Here is a 22,340-nt window from a genome sequence, read left to right as displayed (position 1 = left end):
GGACTCCTCTGGGAAAGAGAAGCTCTGAGCTCTGTGGGAACAGCCAGCATACCAGGTGCTGAGGAAGAATGTGCCCAGTCATTGTTCTGAATCCTGGCTGCTTATTTAAGAACCCACCCAAACCCAATCAACTGGGCTCCCTGAAGGTGTCTTTAAAGGCTTCTAGTTGTTTGAAACAAGTAGCCAGGATTGACAGCCACCTGAGTCAGGGAGCTGAGGATCAGAGAAAGAAAAGACTAAGTAAGAAGAGTTCCAAAAAATCAGGATTTGAGCGACTGCAAGGAGACAGAGCAGGTTCATTCTAGAAAGGATCTGGTGTGAGAGTGGGATGGGGAGGTGTCCAGAGCTAGGTCCCTTTGTCATTTACAAAAAGAGCAGAGGAAAATAGCTTTCTGTAGAGGAAACGATATTCAGATGACTGAAACTACGGCAAGCTGAACAGACAATGTTCTCCACACTACAGACTAGAGTCATTCTTTATGCTATGTGTATGTATGTACACATTCTCAACAATTACCTTCCGTTATCATGTAGTAGAGAATGGGTCACATGTCTGCTCAAAGCTGTCTAATGGCTTCTCTCCTCACTCAGTACTGACTGTGCATGCAAGTCTGCAAAGACCTATAGGCTTCCTCCTCAAAGCATTGTTTCAGGACCACAAGCAGCAGTAGCAGCGGTAACAACTGAGAGCTTGTTAGAAATGCTGAATCTCCAGCCCCATCTCAGATCTACTAAACCAGAATCCACATTTTAACAGGATCCCCAGGTGCACATGAAAGTGTGAAAAGCACCAACCTTCAAGATTTAACCCATCTCTCCGACCCACTCCCACTGCCTCTCCAGCCCATCTTCTACCACTCTCTTGCTCACTCAGAATCACCGGGCTTCTTGCCATGCCTCCAACATAGTAGGGTTCTCTCCTGTCCACGGCCTTTGCACTGGCTGTTCCCTCAACCAGAATGTGCTTCCTCCAGGCATCTTTAAGGCTCATTTCTTTCCCTCACCTTCTTCACAAATTTGCTCATGCCACCTTCTCCATGAAGACTTCCTAAGCCTGCTTACAATCGAAAAAAAAAATTTCCAGTCTCTGTTCCCCTCTTCCCTGCTTTTTTGTTGTTCTTTTTTCTTCTTCTCCTTTTCTCCTTTCCTGTTCTCTATCCATAGCACTTACCACTATCTGACTTACCTTTTGTTTCTTATTCATTTGATTATTAGAAATCTCCTTTGATAGACTGCAAAATACGACCACAAATTCTATGCAACTCCTTCTATCAAGAGATGAAATATATATCTCTACCTCTTGAAGCTAGGCTTGGTCATATGACTTGGTTTGACCTATGGGATATTAAGACAAAGGGAGAAATTGGAAAAGCACTTTGCACATTGAGACTACTCTCTCAAGCTGCTGGGATACCTTCCTGTCACTTGGGAAGATACCTAGCCTGCTGAATAATGAGACACAATGGCCAGGTCCCCCACCACTCTCCATAACCCAAGCCAGCACCAGCAACCAGCACCAACCACCAGATATGTGAGTGAAGCCATCCTAGACCAGCCAGGCCCAGGTGACCCAGCAGTCAACTCAAGAACCTACCAGTCAACTCATAGCTTCAGAAGCAAGAATGACTGTGGTGTTAAACCACTGAGTTTCGGGTGATTTATTTCTAAGCAAGTTGGCACACTCTTCTGATGAGCACATAAGTTCCAAGAACGAAGGGATCATTATGCACTGCTGCATCTTCAGGGCTCAGCACAGTGCTCAGCATAGTGTGGGCATTGTAAAATATTTGCAATGAATGTTGAAGGACAGAACGATGGCAAAGGGAAAACTCACAAGTGAAAGAAATGAATAAATGCCAGCCATGACTTCCACAGGTGAGAGACTACAAAGTGGGAGAAAGACTTGCTGGGTTCACTATAACCTTTGCCTTTTCAGAATTAGGTTGAACAAAATAAGATTTTAACTACTTTGGCAATAGAATAGCTTAGCAAAAAAAAAAAAAAAAAAAAAAACCTACATGTTCACACGCAATGTATCAATTATTTCAAAATAGTTCTTGTTTCATGATGCCTAACTTGCCTAAGACTTTACAACCAGGTGACCTTTAGAATATTTTTCACATTACGCAGCCTTTACTCTCCCTGTTTTTAAGCTATTCAGATTTTTAACAGATCGCAAATCGGCAAACCAAATCACTGCATGTTGCTTCAATTCTGTCTTGCCAAAGAAGAAAAATCTGCTGCTTTGGATTCATTTCAACAGTTGGAAATTCAGACCATCACATTTTAAATCTCAGATGTTCCCCACTGTGTCCACATCACATAAATCAGTGAGTGAACTGATACCCACATGTTTGTGAAGCCAGTTCTCTCACAACTAAAGCATAATGTCCTTTGGAATGGAGAGGCAAATTTAAGTGGATTCTGCAGCAGTGGGTGTCATAATTCTGGAAGCACAATGTGGCCCTCAGCAAAGGCACAAGCAAGTGCTATTGGCAAGCAGAAAGAGAGTTCTCTATTAAACAATTTTTTGAAGTACAAAATTAACATGCTGTTTTCATCTGATGGGGAAAAATAAAAGACAACCTGCAACACATTAAGTTTCTGTCTTCATGGAAAGAGAAAAAAAAAAAAAGAACTCTGAATTTTCTAACGAAGCTTACCAGTGATTAACAGGTCTATCTGAACTCATAGAGGAAGTTTCATGCAAAGAACCGGCAAGGTCAATAAATAATGTGAGGACAAAGAAGCAACTCTGAGAGCAATTAAGCTCTAGGACCTTTAGGGTTTCTTTCAGGAAATGCAAATCTCCAAACAACAGAATCACATACACACATTGGAAATAACTAATAAGTGGCTTCTGATTTTTTTCTTGGATATACATATTTTACCAATTGAATAATCAGCAAAATGTATGCTGGAGTTCACTAGGGTCTTCCTATTACATCACAGGGTTCTTATCCAGAGTATCACAATCTTCTTCTCTCCTTTCACCACATATCTTAGTCTACACTGCACACAAGGCTAAGGAGAAAACTATTGAGCTTGGCCTTTTGTGTTTGTCGAGATGGACTAGGTTCCACTAGAGTGAACTGATCCCATGAGTCTCGGTGACTTAAAACAAAAAAGGTTTATTTCTAGCTCATGTTATATATCTATCGTGCACTGGGCTGGGAGTGCTGCTCATCGCATCCCTCAAGGACTCAGACTAATGAAGCATCCACCATCTGGAGCTCTGCCAATCACAGGGCAGATGCAGCTCACCACAAATCACTCACTGGCTGTAAATGAAGGGACACGAGTCACTTCTGCTCACATTTCACTGGGCCACTGAAGTCACCTGGCCATGCTCAACACCAAATATAGGGAAATTCAATCTTATAACACAGCCAAGGGAGAGAACCACAAACATTCAGTGGACAGTACTAACAACTGCTGCGGGCTTTATTTACTCCCTGCCTGTTTTTGCCCACTTCCATTTATCCATTTTAGAAAATCTTTGAGGGCATTTTTTTTCTTTTCTTTTTTTTTTTTTTTTTTTTGAGACAGAGTCTTGCTCTTGTTACCCAGGCTGAAGTGCAATGGCATGATCTCAGCTCACCGCAACCTCTGCCTCCCAGGTTCAAGCAATTCTCCTGCCTCAGCCTCCCAATTAGCTGGAATTACAGGCACCCACCACCACACCCGGCTAATTTTGTATTTTTAGTACAGATTGAGTTTCTCCATTTTGGTCAGGCTGGTCTAGAACTCCTGACCTTAGGTGATTCGCCTGCCTCGGCCTCCCAAAGTGCTGGGATTACAGGCATGAGCTACCGCGCCCAGCTCTGAGGGCATTTTAACTACAGAAAACTCTTCTAGGTGCCAACTGGGTCACAAAGGTGAACCACACAGAAATCCTATCTTTTTTTTTTTGAGATGGAGTCTCACTCTGTCACCCAGGCTGGAGTGCAGTGGCGCGATCTTGGCTCATTGCAACCTCTGCATCCCGGGTTCCAGCGATTCTCCTGCCTCAGCCTCCCAGAGTAACTGGGACTACAGGTGTGCATCACCACACCTGGCTAATTTTTGTATTTTTAGTAGAGACAGGGTTTCGCCATGTTGGCCAGGCTGGTCTCAAACTCCTGACCTCAGGTGATCCGCCCAACTCGGCCTACCAAAGTGCTGGTATTACAGGCATGAGCCACTGCACCCGGCCCAGAAATCCTATGTTTAGGGGGATTATTATCTAGCAGAGGAGAGAAAATTGGATAGATAGATAGATAGACAGAGAGATAGAGATAGATAGATAGATAGATAGACAGACAGACAGACAGACAGACAGACAGAAAGAAAGATGCATGGATGGTGGATGGATGGATAGATAGATAGATGGCATGTAAGATGAAAATGCCAAGTGCCAATAAAAAGAAGCATACAAGGTTCAATGAGAGTTTAAACAAAGGAGGTTTTAGCCATAGGAAGTTTCATTTGAGGAAATGACATTTGAGAAAGGCTTTGTAGAACATAGTGAGATCTGGGCATGTGGATGTCCCGGCAGTGAGAATGACATGAGTAGAGGCAGAAAAGCAGGACATGCCAGTTCACGTGCACAGAATGGCAAAATAGTTAGGCTGAATGATGTTGAGAACATTAAAGAAGGAAGAGGAGGAAAGAGAAGAAAAAGGGAGAGGAAGAAGCAATTCTTTTTGACCAGAGGAAAGGGGGAGGCAGTGGGGACAGGGTAAGACTTGCACAATAATCCACCTAAGAGTGACAAAGGCCTTACCTACAGTAGGCCCATCACAATTGTGAGGAAGGAATAGCTCTACTTGCAAACCATATATCCCATGAGAAAGCTCAGCTTTTCCATCGCTCCTTCATCTGACCTAGAAAATACAATTCACCTTTCCCTCTATCTACCCAAGCCTGAAGGCCTGGAGGTTTGCAGCTTGGATCTGATAAAAGAAGAGAGGTCAAATGGGGAGACTCATCTCTACTGAGAGATTGGCTTCTGGCCATGTCACCCAACCAAGAGAATGTTCCCTTTATCATTAAAGGGAGTTAACTCCCAATAAATACTTGTTCTATTTGTCCTGAGTTTGTTTCCTATCTCCAAGGATGTTTCTGAAGCCACTCCTTAAGGACTGACCTGCAGGGCTTTATTTATGACTGTTTGTTCTAGAGTCTGCAATCCCTCCTTCTCTCTGGATTTAATTTCAGTGTTTTGGCACTTAAATGGCCAATCCGGCTAGGCCCTGCCAGGAGCCTCTGACCATCACAAGAGTGTACAGCTTATTTTATACAGAGGACCCTTCTTTTAGGACCTTTCACGTGCACCAAACCTGACTGTTTTTGCTACTTCCATTGCTTCTACATAAACAGTGAAATTTGCCCATGATTGGAAATTGTTTCTTACTACTGACCAGTTTCTTCATTAGGGAACTCTGTGCTCTTCTTCCCACTGCTCCAATAGACAAAAGACTTTCACTGCCACCCCAAGGAGATGGTCACAGCCAGAAGGATCCTTAGGGTTCACCAAGATCCACAGAGAAGCAATCATAGTCCTAGGATAATCTGGGACTTGGCTCTCGGAGTGCATGCTGTCACACTGTGTACTCTGACTCTCATAGCAAAAATGCTCATAGAAGTCAAAATCAGAAGAATGACCCTGCTAATGATGCCAAGGTCTGAAACACTAAAAGATAAGGGCTAGGCTATTTCCCAGGAAGCCTGGACTTTCGAATCCACACACAAATGACTCATCAGTCCTAGAACACTGCTTTTTACCATACCCCTTTATAGAATATACAATGCACTACTGATTTCATTCTTGACTATATAGAATTTTTTGTACTTTTTCTCCAGTGTTCACATTATTTTACATTTTATGTATGTTCCATGTCTGCAAAACACTTTAGAATTCAACCAATATTTAATGACTACGTATACACAGTGAGACACTATGCTATATGCTACAGAGTAATAACTAAGTCCCTGTAGACCAAAAAAAAAAAGAAAAACTTAACTATATTTAATTCCCTAAGAGAATTTTGGGCAAGCTATTATGCAAGTCAATGAAGTTAAAAATCAGAGCAATTTTACCTATACCTACATTTTACGTATACTTCCAGAGCAAAATATAGGTAAAGAGGTGATATTTAATGAGACAGGGCGCATTCAGCATAGTATGGCCATAGACAAGAGTTGACATTTGAGAGGTGCCTTCAAGAAGAGATAAAATTTCCAGAAGAGCAATGGATCAGGTGAATAGTTCAGGTGGAAAGACTGACAGAGCAACAGGAAAGCATTGAACGTAATATCTGGGGAATAATAGGAAGGTCTAGCTTTATTAAGGGAATGAGTAGGAGAAATGATGGAAAAACTATTTCAGGACAAGTAGGTACAGGCCTTTAAAAGCCCAGGGAAGGAATCCATTGTAATGCAACAGGCAAATGGGAGCTACTGGTGGCTTCAGAACAGGGAAATGACATCACCAAAATTAAGCCTTAAGATGATCCTCTCTAATCTCAAGCTCCACCTCTTCTTCCTTGTTAGTCTCCATTTACATTGTCTGACCTTCTCTTCCTCAGAGGCCTTTGCATTTGCCATCTCCTTTACAAAGACCTCATCCGACTCCAGACTACCATGTGGTTGGTGCTTTCTTAAAATCAGGTATCTGCGGCTGGGCGCAGTGACTCACGCCTGTAATCCCAGCACTTTGGGAGGCTGAGGCAGGCAGATCACAAGGTCAGGAGCTCGAGACCAGCCTGACCAACATAGAGAAACCCCATCTCTACTAAAAATACAAAAAATTAGCCGGGCATGGTGGCAGACACCTGTAATCTCAGCCACTCAGAAGGCTGAGGCAGGAGAATTGCTTGAACCCGGGAGGCGGAGGCTGCAGTGAGCCGAGATTGCGCCACTGCACTCCAGCCTGGGCGACAGTGGGAGACTGTCTCAAAAAAAAAAAAAAAAAAAAAATAGGTATCTGCTCAAGTGTTCCTCCTCAGTGAGTCTCCCTGACCAACTAAATGAGTTCTCTCACCCTTGGTCACACTTTAGTCTACTAACATGTTGCTTTCCAACAGCACCTATCATAATTTGAAATTATTTTACTCATGTCATTACTGGATTATGGCTTGTCTCCTCCCACTATAACGCAAGCACCGTGTGAGCAGACAAATGTAATTGTATTGTGCCTAGTAGAATGGCTGATAAAATAGGTACTCAATAACTATTTTAACAGCTTTATTGAGATATAATTCACATACCAAACAAATCACCCATTTAAAGCAGTGGTCCCCAACCTTTTCGGCACCAGGGACTGGTTTCATGGAAGAAAATTTTTCCATGGACAGGGGAGGGGGCAATGGTTTTGGGATGAAACTGTTCCATATCAGATCATCAGGCATTAGTTAGATTCTCATAAGGAGCACGCAACCTAGATCCCTCACATGCACAGTTCACAATAGGGTTCGCCCTCCTACAAGAGTCTAACGGCCCCACTGATCTGACAGGAAGTGGAGCGGCTCACCTGCCCCTTACTTCCTGCTGTTCAGCCTGGTTCCTAACAGGCCACGGACCGTATCAGTCCATGGCCTAGGGGTTAGGGATCCCTGCTTTCAAGCAGAATATTAAATTGTTTTTAGTATGTTTACAAAGTTGTACAAAAATCACCATAATCAGTGTTATTATTTTTTGAGACAGTGTCTTGCTGTCATCCAGGCTGGAATGCAGTGGCACCATTACGCTTACTGCATCCTCAAAATTCTTGGGCTCAAGCCCTCTTTCTGCCTCAGCTTGCCAAGTAGCTGGGACTACAGGCTACCATGCCCTGCTAATTTTTTATTTTTATTTTTTTTTGTAGAGACCAGAGGGTGTCACTTTATTGCCCAGGCTGGTCTTGAACTTCTAGCCTCAAGTGATTCTCCCACTTTGACCTCCCAAAGTGTTGGGATTACAGGCAACAGCCAGTGAGCCAGGTCAACAATCTATTTTAGAACATTTCATCACCTCCCAAAAAACTCATACCTATTAGCAGCCACTCCCCATTTCCCACCAACCCTTCCAGCCTTACACAACCATTAATCTACCCTCTGTCTCTGTAGATTTGCTAAATCTGGACATTTTATATAAACAGAATGATACAATAATGGGGCCTTTTGTGACTGGTTCCTTTCACTTAGCATAATATTTTCAAGGTTCATCTACATTGTAGCATGTATCAAAACTTCATTTCCATTGTGAAAAAATGTTCCATAACATTAATATGAATACACCAAATTGTATCCATTTATCCGTTGATAGACAGTTGGATTGTTTCTGCTTTTTGGCTATTGTGAATAATGATGCCATGAACATTTATCTACAAGATTTTGTGTGGACAAATGTTTTCATTTCTGTTGGGTATACATTTAGGAGAGAACTGCTGGGTCATATAGCAGCTGTATGTTTCACCTTTTGAGGAACTGCCAGACAGTTTTCCAAAGTGGTCTCACAGCTTTACATTCCCATTAGCACATTCCCATTGTAAATTGGAGAGTTGCAATTTCTCCACATTCTCATCAACACTTGTAATGATCTGTCTTTTTTATTATAGCCATCCTAGTGAGTGTAAACCGGTAGCTTATTGAGGTTTGACTTATATTTCCCTGGTGACTAATGATGTTATACATCTTTAGATGTGCTTCTTGCCCATCTGCATATGTGCCTTGGAAAAATGTCTACTCAGATATTTTGTGCCCATTTTTAATTGAGAAATTGGTTTTTTATTATTGAGAGTGAGAATTCATTACATATTTTGGGTACAAGTCTTCCTCAGATATGATTTGCAAATATTTACTCCCATTCTGTGGGTTGTCCTTTCACTTTCTTCACGGTGTCCCTCAACAACTATTTTTTAAATAAAACAATGAATAGAATTAATCTTTTATGACAAAGGAAACGTGTGACTGGCTCATAAATATGTGACAAATTCATGGCAGGGCTGGATCTAGAAGGGTGACTCAAGTCACCTGTTTTCAGCTTTGAGTTTCCTTCACTGGTTCCCAGCATTGTCCAACCAGCCCAGGAGCAATGACATCATCCCGTGATGAGTCAAAGAATGCAGCATTTGGCAAATTGGTCCGTGAGCACCAAATCGAAAGACGCCCCATAGTTAAAAATAAAGAAAAAAAGGTCTTGCTGGAAGCTAGCCTGTAATAAATCCTAAGTGGCCTACAATTTTGTTTTCTTTGAGAAACTTCGAAATTGATGAATGGGGTTCCCGCCGACACACAAACATATTAGTTAAATGAAACTAGAATAGGCACAGGATGAGTAGGCAGTATCTTTCTAAATTTACATTATGGATATTTGCTTACAAAATTATAGGCCCTGGGATGATCTCCCCTCCCTGCTCTGTATTCAGACTACCCAGCTTTATTTTGGTTGAGGATCTCCCACCAGAGAAAACAAGGTACAAGCATGGGAACATGGATATACAGAGATCTGGTATATTTTTACAGCTGTAAGAGCTTCTCAGTATAGAAAAATACCAGACCTTAAGAACTTATTACAAAAATATCATCCCTTAAGTACTTATTTTATATATATATATACACACACACACATACACACATATATACACACACGCACATACACACACAGAGAGAGACAGAATATAAACAGTTTGTTATACTGGGAAAGGCATCAAGGAAAGACTTGCTTTTAATAAATCTTAACTAGGTTCAATGCTGGCATGGTATCCAAAATGTAATTTTCCCAGGATAGAATTAACCTCTCAGATAATGTATAGAAAATTAAAATAGAAACTTAAATACTTCTTTTGTGATGCTAACCTCAATTAACAATCAGATTACCATACAAATGTAAACAAGATTAATCTATTATATAGAGCAATCTAAAAATGTTATATGTGATAGAGCAATCTATAAATAATTTTAAAGACTCATTTTAAAACTTATCTGTATTCCTATAAGGTGGTAAAGTTTAGGCTAAGAATACATGAAAGGCATGTTCAGAACACAGCTTTGTTGTACTATATAAAATACGTATTTAAAGGGCAGAATACATGAAATGTGAATAAATTACAGTTATAATTATCTGTTATAATACTGAGATGGAAAGTAGACTATGTGACAACCTAAGCTAAAAGTCAATCTAAAATGTGAGATAGTATAGACCATTTTAAAAAATCATCCTTAAATATTGTGTCCTGGTTTTACATTCTCTGTTTCCACTGTTCCCTCTATATTCAGTGTTCAACACAATCTTCAGTTTTTAAACCAAATATGGGAGTTGAAAGCAATCATCCATGTGTCTGTCTTTATCCCTTAAGTTGGTAAGGGACCTGCAGTGCAAATAATAGCACACAGATGTGTAAAGCAGAGATAATACCTACATTTATCCAAAGAGAATGAAATACGGGGTAAGCTTCATGTTTATCTGCCCAGTGGACATATCAGCACAAATTACTTGGAATCCTCTTCTTCCACGCACTGATAACCCCTCAAATACTTCAGCCTCTGTTTCTTGACTCTTTCCAACCCACTAGCCTTCGCCTGTTCTCTGCCTGGTCGTCTCACCTGCATCTCCATACCCTGGACCTTATCATTGAGCAGAACAACTCTAGCTAGTAGCTTACAAAAAAATAAAAATACTCTCTGGGTTGGCTCTCATCTTTCTGCTTCTACCACTCTTATCAAGCTGGCCATCCATTTTTCTTTTGTTTGTAAAGCCGCTATGGCCACCCTATTCCATTGGTCCAGTAGTCCTATTTTGGCCCCACCACCTTCCTCACAGACTATGGTCAACCACTTCAGAAGTGGCATCTTTTATATTCAAGAACTGTTTGGCTCCTAGTTTCCCAGAGTCTTCTTTCGCCTTCTCTCTTACTCTGGTAAATTCAAACTCCTTGTTTTGTCCTTTTTTTTTTTTTTTTTTTTTTGAGATGGTGTCTCACTCTGTCACCCGGGCTGAAATGCAGTGGCGCGATCCTGGCTCACTGCAACCTCCACATCCTGGGTTCAAGCGATTCTCCTGCCTCAGCCTCCTGAGTAGCTGGGATTACAGACGCTCGACACCACGCTCAGCTAATTTTTGTGTTTTTAGTAGAGATGGGGTTTTGCCATGTTGGCCAGGCTGGTCTCGAACTCCTGACCTCAGGTGATCTGCCCGCCTTGGCCTCCCAAAGTGCTGGGATTACAGGCGTGAGCCACCACGCCCAGCCTGTTTTGTCCTTTTCTAATCTCAGGCTCCTGAACATTCGTGAGAAAGGCACAAAACAATACAGATTGGTTCATTTTTTCTTTTTTTCACTCACTCATTTAATCACTACTCACTGTGCAATGGCTAAGGACAAGCAGCAAATAACCTCATTGCTATTTGGCACATTTTTATATAGTCATCAATCATTAATTGTTATCAGCATTTCCTAAAAGTGTTCCAAAATACTGAAGTATCCAGACATCCATTTCCTCCAGTTCCCGCTGCTCCAACTTGCCACAGGTGGTCTTCATCTTTTTTTTTTTTTTTAAGTTCTGGGATATATGTGCAGAACATGCAGGTTTGTTACATAGGTATACATGTGCCATGGTGGTTTGCTGCACCCATCAACCCGTCATCAAGGTTTTAAGCCCTGCATGCATTAGGTATCTGTCCTAATGCTCTCCCTCCCTTTTCCCACCACCCCCAACAGGCTCCAGTGTGTGATGTTCCCCTCCCTGTGTCCATGTGTTCTCACTGTTCAACTCCCACTTATGAGTGAGAACATGTGGTGTTTGGTTTTCTGTTCCTGTGTTACTTTGCTGAGAATGATGGCTTCCAGCTTCATCCATATCCCTGCAAAGTACATGAACTCATTCTTCTTTATGGCTGCATAGTATTCCACGGTGTATATGTGCCACATTTTCTTTATCCAGTCTATAATTGATGGGCATTTGGGTTGGTTCCAAGTCTTTGCTATTGTAAATAGTGCTGCAATAAACATATGTGTTCATGTGTCTTTATGACAGAATGATTTATAATCCTTTTAAGTGACTGAGATTGAGGCCACTCTATACTTCCTTTCCTCCTCAGTGGAATTCCTCTGACTCGCCACTCGCCCTTCCTTCCTCTTTAGTCTGAGGCACCACCGTTTCTCTTCCTTTCCAGATGGACTTTTTATCCCTCTTTACTTACACCCTGCATGCCCCCTGCCCACGTGCTCACTGTGTTTCTCCTGTACCACACACTGTTCTAGGTGCTGGGGATACAATCATGAATGAGGCACTGCCCTCTCAAAAGCTCACCAGCTAGTGGAAGGATAGGTGTGTAATTACACACACACACACACAAATTCACATACAATTGGGATGACTACATCATTTATCTTCCAAACTTGGACATGTTTGAGAGTGAATGGGGAGGTAAAAAATAAATGGGGTGAACCGATTTACTGCAGGGTAAAAAAAAAAAAAGTTGTTTGTTTTTTTTTGCTTTTTTTGAGACAGAGTCTCGCTCCGTCACCCAGGCTGGAGTGCAGTGGCATGATCTCGGCTCACTGATGCCTCAGCCTCCCGGGCTCAAGCAACTGTCCCACCTCAGCCTCCCGGGTAGCTGCAACTACAAGCACAGACCACCACACCTGGCTAATTTTTGTATTTTTAGTAGAGACAGGGTTTCACCATGTTACCCAGGCTGGTCTCGATCTCCTGGCCTCAAGAGATCCAGCTCCCTCAGCCTCCCAAAGTGCTGGGATTACAGGCATGAGCCTCTTCACCTGGCCAAAAAATTTTTAAACAAGATATAATAAGTCTCATTTACTGAGTATTTGTGTGTCAGATACTATTCTAGCTACTTTTAACTCATCCTCACAACAATTGTATGGGGGGATCACTCTTGTTATTATATCCCTTACACACATGAAGAAACTGAGGAACAGAGAGCTTAAGACACTTATCTAGGGTCCTCCAGCTAGGAAGGAGCAGTATTAGGTTTCAAACCCTTTTAATTCTAAACCTATGATCCTAACTACTCCAGCACATTGGCAAGAAAGAGATGAAGGGAGGGAATGGAGGCTGGCAGGTGGATAGAAGCAGATGTCCAATGAAAAACTGTTGTACTCCGTTTCTCTACTGCCCCACAACCTGACTTCCACTCCACTATTCAATCAAGCATTGGTGCTAAGAGCACTGGAAGCCTCCTTATCACTTTACACAATGATCCCACTTATATGTGGAATTTAGGGGAGAAAATGTTGATTACATAGAAACAGAGTGTAACAGTGACTACCAGGGTGAGGAGAGGGAGGAGGGAGATGTAGGTCAAAGGGTACAAACTCACAGTTATGTAGGATGAATTTGTCTAGAGATGGAATGTGCAGCAGGAGTACTAGGGATAAACAACATATTTCAGGTGCCCTTACCACAAAAAGGAGGGGTAATTATGGAAGACAATAAATATGTAAATTTGCTTACCTGTAATAATCATTTCACTATATCAAAATATCATGTTGTATACCTTAAGTATAAACTAATGCTGAGCCTATCCTTTTGTTTTCAAAATGATCCTGCAGACTGTCCTAATTCTACACAACAGTCCACCATTCTCCTGGTCCCAAGGCTAAAACTTTACAGCTACCTTCACATTCTCTCTCCTCCTCATCCCCTACTTCCATTTAGTTACCAAGCCCTATTGAATCATCCTCTACAAGAACTTCCAAATCTTTCCATTGTCACGGCTCCTGTTTCCATTACCAATAATCATTGCCAACACAATAACCACTCTGCCATTATGCATTCAGTTCATTGTGCACACTGCTGCAGCAGACTCTCCCAAGGCGTGACTGAACCATACTATACTACCCAGAAGTCCATTACTATTTGTCTTACTAAATGATAATTATGGGTGAAAATGTTCTAGCTTCTCAAGAACAGAGAATGTTTTCTGATCTGTACGTTACATGGTAGACTTGTGCTGGTAGAATCAGTGGGTTGTTGTCTCTCCTTCTCAGAGATCTTCAATATAAACTTCAATATAAACTTATCCAAAATGATAAGGTTGAAACTCTCTAGCCTAGGCATTTAGGGCCTATAAAACCTGATCTCTAGTGGGGTTTTTTTTTTTCTTATCCCACATCTCTTTTCTCTTATTCTAGTAACAGCATCCCACTTTCCTTTGGGGAACTGTCCCTACCCAACTGGTGGACTGCCCATCAAAGGTCAACATCTCCCTTTGAGGGAGGACATGTGACCCAAGCTCACCCATCAAAATACTGCTACCCTCCTAGACAAAGTGATTGGCCCACATGTGGGGATACGACCCCAATCAACGATCAGGAGTCTTTTTCAGGGGTTAATTTCAATACTGGATAAGAAAGGTACTAAGCAGCATATGAACTTTGCTGCTTACTAGAAAGCACCTTCTGAGGGGAAAGGAGAAACAGCTGACATTAGCACTACCTCTGGCTTTTCAGCTGGACAGGCCCACAATCATTTTTTTGAAACTCTTGGATTTAAATATGTTTCAGAACTCAGAATTATTCAGGTGAGAATAGCACAATGAGGCACATACTTGAGTATATTACATACATCTCTATCTGGATCAAGGACAACATCACTGCAATCAAATTCAATTCATATTTCTGCAATGAAACAAACTAAGGGCCTAATTAATGTCAGTTTAGGTCAGGGTAGGTTTTGCCATGAAGAAAGTGCAGATCAGGTAAGGTCTGATTATAAAAAGCATTCAGCTGTTTTCAGAAAGGCATATAAAGGCATGTGAATCTGTTTAAACTAACAAATTCCCAGTATGCTTACCTGCTTGTTTGTTAGTTTTAAGCAGTTTGGGATTGATTTTTGACACTTGTACCTGAAAAAGTCCCATCTATATTCCTCATGGGCCTATTATGTGTCAGTTTTACTTCCCACTAGTCTTCTATACAGACTCACACTGGAGTCAAACTAAAAGACTAAGTTTTGATATTTTAAATAGAAAATCTTGCCTGGTCCCAGTGGCTCACACCTGTAATCCCTTAGGGACACCAAGGCAGGTGGCTCACTTGAGATCAGGAGTTGGAGACAAGCCTGGTAACATGGTGAAACCCCGTCTCTACTAAAAATACAAAAATTAGCCAGGTGTGGTGGTGCGTGCCTGTTATCCCAGTTCCTAGGGAGGCTGAGGCAGGAGAATCACTTGTGCCTAGGAGGCAGCGGTTGCAGCGAGCTGAGATTGTGCCACTGCACTCCAGCCTGGGCCACAAAGCAAGACTCCGTTTCGGAAAAAAAAAGAAAAGAAAGAAAATCTTGCAACCTCCATATAGTATATGTCTTATAAACAAGGGCTGTCAAACAGGAGATGGGAGCCTTAGCTGGCTGGTTTTCTTGTCAGTTGCCCCCTCCCCTGTCCTGTCTCCATGGCTCTCGGGGGAAAAGTGTAGCTATCACATCATCCTACGGGAGAATCAGGCACAACACTTATTCCTCTTCCTTTCAGCCCCCATTATATCCCCAGGGACAATCACAAGAATCTGGAAAATTACTGTATGTTGTTATTCTCTTCTGAGTGCCTGTGCATCTCTTAGGTGTCTTTAAAGATCATATAATGCTCCCTATGCCTTATTTTAGCTAATACACACTCATCTTCACTATTAGGTCACCTGATTGTCACAGCAACCCTATGAGGTGGATGGAGTAGGTATTATGGCTCCCTATCTGAAAAATGAGGAACTGAGGGTCAGGTTGGTTGATAAAAGTAAAGACCCTGGAATTTCATTCAAACCTGACTCTTAGTCTTGTTCTCTTTCCGATCTAATTTTACTCTCAGGATGAACTCAAATTGGAGAGTTTATTGGCATTGATTGTTCCTCCTTGGTACCCTTTGATGTAGAGATGGATAATCTGTTGAAACTAGTGAGAACACTACATGAGTAATTTTACTCTAAACTATGTGAAACTTTATTCTGGTAAAAATAAAAATTGACATATATATGCTGTGTATATGTACATATATTATATGTACATATATTACACACATACATATCTGTGTATATATCATATATAAGTATATGTGTATATATGTGTGTGTGTGTGTATTCTAGCATGCATTAATGTCTATAAGCATTTATTTTTACCAGCCAGGAAGCTAAAGTCAGCTTTTCTGTCATTGATCACAACCTGAATTAAATGAATAAAAAAGTCCCAATGCAGAGCAGTGCCTGGAGATACTTCAGCCTTGGTAAAAACCAGACACTGCTTCACATAACTTGAACCGACAACAAAAATATCCCTCCCTGCCCAGGGGATATTTCTGGGTCAGGACTCCCTCTCTCAGCCAAAGAGTCAGACATTGCTGAAAATTTTCTCACCATACTACCCTGTTTCTCTGGCTGACCTTTAAGGTTAGGACCTCTGGATGTAAGCCCATGAAAGACAGTGATAAGGCAAAGTCAGCTGCCTTTAGGCTCACAAAAATGCAGTTTTTCACTTCGAATAGACCCCGAAATCCCCAATGACCACATACAAACCATTCCTTATCTATGAGGTTAATGCAGCAGACACGCCATCACCAGGCCATGCACTCTGAATTGTTTTTTCCAGCAAAGGTTCCCCTACTATCCCTTCATTTGCCTCATCATAAGAAATATGCATATGAGAGTGGCTAGCAGGGGTCAGGGCTGAGGTTCTTGAGCATGAAGAGCTGCCCTGTGCAAAGCCAGATATATCACACAGAGACCAATCTGGGACTACAGCACCAACTAACTCTCCTGTTTATAAAATGCCTAAGAATTTATTAGGCAAGCACAATCCACTCCCATACAACCCATCAGACTAACCACATCCCCTATTTCCAGGACTATCCATAAGCACCCAGAATTCACTGCCCATGTGAATCAACATTTCAAGCGTCCTATAATATTCACAGCTCAAAATTAATCAGCAGGGTGGGAGGTGTTCAGGACATCTCTGAACAAAGTTCTCCCTGCGAATGTATCTCTCCCTACCTACTTGGAAAATGCTTCTTCTAGCTTTACTCATACAAACTACACTCAGAATAAAAAATAAAATGTAAATGCGAATATGATTTAACAAAATTTTTCAGGTTATTTTTCCTCCCTTTTGTCCATCCGCAGTATGCTTATCCTGTAACATTTCATGGCCTATGACTAGGATCAATGAGGGAAGAGGGCCCTGCCATGGGAAATCAATCCTAATTGTTTAGAAGGTAACATAAAACTATTTTTAAACTATTAATATTTTAAATTACTCATTGAAAGGGAAAATCATTTTCCCTGCCTACAAAGCTATGATATGGTTCTTACAATTCAATCTTCAAAAATATATTTTCCTGATCTTCACATTTCGCATCTCCATTTTTAAAATGTCTTCCTTTCTCCTTATCTAAAACTTTGAATCTCAATTATTTTGACCTTTCTCCTCAGATTCAGATTAAACAAACCTTTCGCTGCAAGCCTAACTATGTGCTGAGCAATGCATAGTTAACTCACTCTATTATCTAGAGATTTATCATTTTACAGATGAAGGAACAGAGGCTCCATTAAGTTCAGTGACTTTCCTGCTTTCACAGCCTCGAAAGTGGCCTCTCCAGAGTTTCCAAGTCCACATGCTGTCAATGGGGGGGCTCTAGGTAAAATATTTTTCCCGTATGGCTTGCATTTAGTTTTATCCTTCAGAGGTGTTATTCAAATTGTTATGGGTTTGGGGAAGGGACTTTGCTACTGGTAATCTCAGGCTGGAATCAAGGATTATAAGCAACTCACAGAAGGATAAATACAGCTATTGCACATTGTAAACAATCTGTTTGTTCACAAGGGATCTTCTCCCTGAATTCAAATAACCAGACATTAATTCTTCTTTGTAGATTTACTCTAAATGGAGGTCCACAATTAACAACATGTCAGGTCTTATTCCTTTATATCATTTCAATTGCCTAACCAGTAGATTGTTAGCTCAAAGGGTCAGAGCACATGATTAGTGAGGGAGGACAAAGGCTTCTCCCTCTATTCCCATGCAGGTCAATAGGCATGCACACCTCCTACCCTCGGCCAGCTCAGAAGGTGCTGGTTCCACTAGACACTAAGAGGGCTGGTAGTCAGAACTTGTAGGGAAGAAAAGCAGGGCATTCTGCAGCTGACTCCGATACCCACCAAAAGATAATATATGCTAACATGACAACAACTAACAATGATTACGGTTAAGTATTATTATTGCAGGATTTCAAGGCACAACCATTCACAAAATATAAACATTTTGTGAAAACATATGCTAGCTCTATAAACAAAGGCAAGAAAACCTTCATTTATGTTCCCTTCTGGAAATCAAGCACGTCCTTTTTGCTTGTTTGTTTGCTTTCTTCTTGTGTTACTCTGCACATCCCATCTTTTTTTAACGGAAGAGGCACAGCTATTATTTTCCATAGAAATCCCCCGGCCAGAAATCTTACCTCTCGTGACTTTCAAATGCTAAGATGCTACACAAAACATTACATTGATATTCTGAGCAAATGGTCAAAACTGTACCTTTACTGTGGTGAAAATTTACTACCTTACTCACCTAGAATATCATACCGAAGATATAAAAAATACTACCAGGATAGTAAATGACTGCAGAAATAATAACAAGTTTCAGTTCCAATTTGCAACACGTAAGATGAGACCCCAAGCCCAAATGGGTAAAAAACAGAACATTCCAGAGGCATCTGCAAATTAGTTACTGCCCTCAGCTGATCCACAGCTGGTTTACTGATGGAAAGAATAACAAAAGGATGTCTAAAGTGTTGAAAGGTCAGAGCAGTAAAGGATGAATAAGAAATACATTTGGCCCGTACAGTGCAATGATATTGCACGTGTGAACTCCATTTACCACCCCAAAGACTTAGCATAGGCTTAAGCTCCTTTGATCTACAGAGGAAATGCTCTCCACTATAGAATAGCTGATCTTTTTACACTGGTTCAAGGGGTCCTCTGTAACCTCTATAAGCACTAAATTTCCTCATTGGCGCTGTAAAACCACAATAAATCATCCTTGGTGTTATTTGTATGTAAACTTTCTTAGCATTATTATTTTTAATGAGAAGCCATGAATCTTCATTATAAGGCCTTTTGTAAAAACTCAAGCAGAGGTGGCAGGACATTGCAATGTTTGCTTGTTCAAAAGTGGATTGGGTGGCAATTTCTCCCATCTCAATATGCCAGATTCTGTCATATACCAGTTCTGCTCAATTAATTCAGAAAGGTAACAGCTGTTTCTGCCCTTGTTAAAGTCAAGAAAGCTAGGTTCGTTTGAACTAAATATCTGTGAACTGAGACCAGATATTTGCTTCCAGCCTACTGAGCCATTAAATCAGAATTCAAGGAAATGGAGATTTTACTTTCTTCCTCCTTCATCATGGGATAGAAGGGTTCCCTAAAAGGCAGGATCCATGGGGGACTGGGCCTGCAACAGTCAGAGTAGCAGGTCTGAATCACTGCTTTACCACTGTCTAGCTGGTCTCCGTTTCCTCATCTCCTGTGTGTGAGGTAATATTCACCAAACAAGGTTGTTTTGAGATTAAGAAAGAAGGGTATGTTCAAGAATTTATTCCTCCAAAAATGCCTGGTCATGTGTGAGATGTTCAATGTTAGCAGAACCTGAGATGAATCTCTGGAAAGATTAATAGTACTAGCTACTTTCAGTGCTAGCCTCCCCAGTTCCATTCCCAGGGCATAGGCAGTGCCCAACTTTAAGTTCATGTAAAAAGACCTGAACGGACTCAGTGTTTTCTTCCAGAGAAAAAGAAGCCAGTAGAATCCCAACGAGCCTTTAGAATGGAAATCTTCCGCAGATAACAGTCACTCAAGCAACAAAATCTGGCTGGCTTCCCTTACTTCTTAGTTCCAGGGGCAGGAGGGAATACAAACCGTGCCCCTTGCCCTAGTCTCAGTTCTCCACAGGGCCGGCTTCTCTGGAATATGTCCTCCCTCTGGGCGGGCAAAGAGCAAGATCTTGTGCTCTTGCTCCTCTGAACACTCCCCGCACTCCCCAGCTCCTTCTAAACGCGGCGACAGCAGCTCTGCCTCCTCTCCAGGTGCCGCATCCCCCAGGCGGCGGGGAGGAGGGGCGGGGGGTGTCCCCGGGTTCCTGGGCGTGGAACGCAATGGCCTCAGAAACTGTCCGTACTCTCCCACTCCGCCGGCACCAGCCAGCACCTCCCTCTCCCTTCCCCCTGGCAGAGCACGCAGGGTGCGTGCACCCCGGGCAGTCCCCAAAGCGCGCCTGCTGGAAAGGCGCCATCCATCATCCTCACCTCCCATTCCAGCGGATTCTCGCCTGAGCCCAGCCAGGGCCCGCCCCTCCGGCCAACCCCAAAGATGCTTGCGGTGTGTATGTGGAGGGGGGTACTTTCTGGGACCCACTTTCATAGCCCTCTCTACCCCCATTTCTCGCAGGGGTGTGGGGGGAAGAGAACCAGAAAGCCAAGACCACTGAACCCGGAGTACTTCCAAATCTGTTACGCTTCCAATCATCCTCATAGCATCACCTTAGTTTATGGGCATTTCTCCCTAGCAGGAGAGCTCTGCCAAAAGCCCGAGAGCGGCACCCCACAAAAACCCCGGGCCCCTGCTGCCTGCCCAACTCTCGCCCCACGGCGCAACCTCCCGGCCCGGCACCTTCCGTCCCGGGGTAAGACTCCTCGTTTTCCCGGAGCGGAACCCAGCCAGCCGGTTTCGGAAGTTTCCCACCTCCCCACTCCAATTCCCTTCCGGGAGCCCCCACGCGGACCTCGCTTAAGGCGACAAAGCCTAGAGGTCTCCCCTAAATCTGCACTCACACCGGGTCCCGCCCCCTCTTCCCTCCCCCTCCTTTCTCCTCCCTTCCAGCTCCAGTCCCCGCGCCTCCGGCGTCTCCAGCGCCAGAGGTTCTCTCGCCCAAGAAGAAACTTCTTTCTGGGCTAAATTCAGGTCCGAGCAGGAAAGGCTTTCCCTTCCCCGCAGGCATCAGAGGCGCGCTCACCCCCTATCCCCCAAAAGACCTAATTTCCCCCTATCCCCACGATCACCCTCTCTGAGACTGCCTCAGATTACTAGTGCTACTCGACTTTTCAGGTCAAAAGGTCCAGCCGTCTCTGAAGCCACCACGGGGGCACTCTGGATTTTTCCCGAGACCCTACCAGTCCCGCGTGGCTTGGAAAAGACAAGTAAACAAAACACGGACCCGGCAACTCTGGGGTGTGTGTGTGTGTGTGTGTGTGTGTGTGCGTACGCGCGCGCGCGCAGGAGACAGAGCATCGCCCAAGAGTTAGGGCAACAGCTGCTAGAGCACATCTGGAAGGGGGGAGGGGGTTCCACGCAGAGGGGACAAGAAGCCCCCAGTGGCTTCAGGGCCGAGGGCTGGGCTAGCCTGTAGTTCGTTACCTGTCCTATGTTGATGAATCCGTACTTGCTGGCGATACGGTTGGCCTCCGGGAAGCCCCCGGCGATTTTGACTGCCCAGTGGTTGGTGTAGACGCGCGTCCGGCACACGGGGAGCAGGCAGCCCCCGAGCAGCGCCAGCACGCACAGCAGGTCCAAACGTCCCGGGCAGCAGCAGCGGCTCCCCCAGCCCATGGTCCCGGCGCCTCGCTGCTCCCTCGCTCGCTGGCTGGTTCCGCGCACTAAGGGCGCGCACAACTAACTTCTCCGGCCTGCGCCGCCCAGCGAGCAGCCCCGGGCCGCCGCAGCTCGCAGCCCCGGGCGATCGGCAGGAGGCGGCTAGCCCCGGCAGGGAGCAGAGCAGCGAGCCTTACGCCGGCTCCTAGACCATCCCTGGGGCTGCCGGGACCTGTGCTCCCAGCTCTCCGGCCCGCGGGGCGCTCGGCGATGCTCCCCGGCTCGGGCGCAGGAGGCGGCTGAGTGGGGCGGGCGTCCTCCGCAGTTGTGTTTCGCCCGGCTCGGCTCCCGGACTCTCCGACTCGGTCTCGCTCCTCCCGGGGCCCCCGAGCGCGGCGGAGATGGCCAGCGGGAGCGGTACAGGCAGCGACCGGGCGCCCCCTCTGCTGGCCCGGGCTCCAAACGCTCGCTTGCTCGCTCCCAGCGCTCCCTCCGGCTCCGAGCAGCGCGCGGGGATTCTGAGTGGCAATGGCAGCAGCTCCTGCTCTGCATAAATGACTTCCCCCGCCCCCCTTAACACCCCTCCTTTCCCACATCGCCCTCCTCCTCTCCCTCCCCCGCCCTCTTGAAAGCGGCCGCAGCCAGGCGCCGACCAGGTCCTAGCGCCTCCGGGTTCGCCCAGCTGTAACCTCCAGGGTTCCGGGCAGTAAAGGCAAGTCTTTCCAAAGGACTGAGAAGAGCGCTCCGAGATCGTGGTTTTACTCCCTTCTCTTCCCTCCCTGCTGGATTTGTATGA

The 22,340-nt window shown here is 43.9% G+C and overlaps 1 protein-coding gene across 2 annotated transcripts in view; it reads right to left on the bottom strand.

Moving 5' to 3' along the window:
* PCSK5 (proprotein convertase subtilisin/kexin type 5) overlaps nucleotides 1-22,071 on the bottom strand; it is a 461,615-nt gene extending 439,544 nt beyond the window's left edge. For both annotated transcript variants that reach the window (XM_034967553.4, XM_024930148.4), the window contains exon 1: nucleotides 21,371-22,071. In XM_034967553.4, the coding sequence (XP_034823444.2) occupies nucleotides 21,371-21,562 (192 nt within the window). In that variant the 5' untranslated portion in view covers nucleotides 21,563-22,071. The remainder of the gene's footprint in view (nucleotides 1-21,370) is intronic.
* Between the last annotated feature and the right edge of the window lie 269 nt (nucleotides 22,072-22,340).

Source organism: Pan paniscus, chromosome 11, assembly GCF_029289425.2.
Source record: "Pan paniscus chromosome 11, NHGRI_mPanPan1-v2.0_pri, whole genome shotgun sequence".
Taxonomy (NCBI): Eukaryota; Metazoa; Chordata; class Mammalia; order Primates; family Hominidae; genus Pan; species Pan paniscus.
This window is presented reverse-complemented; position numbering and strand designations above follow the sequence as displayed.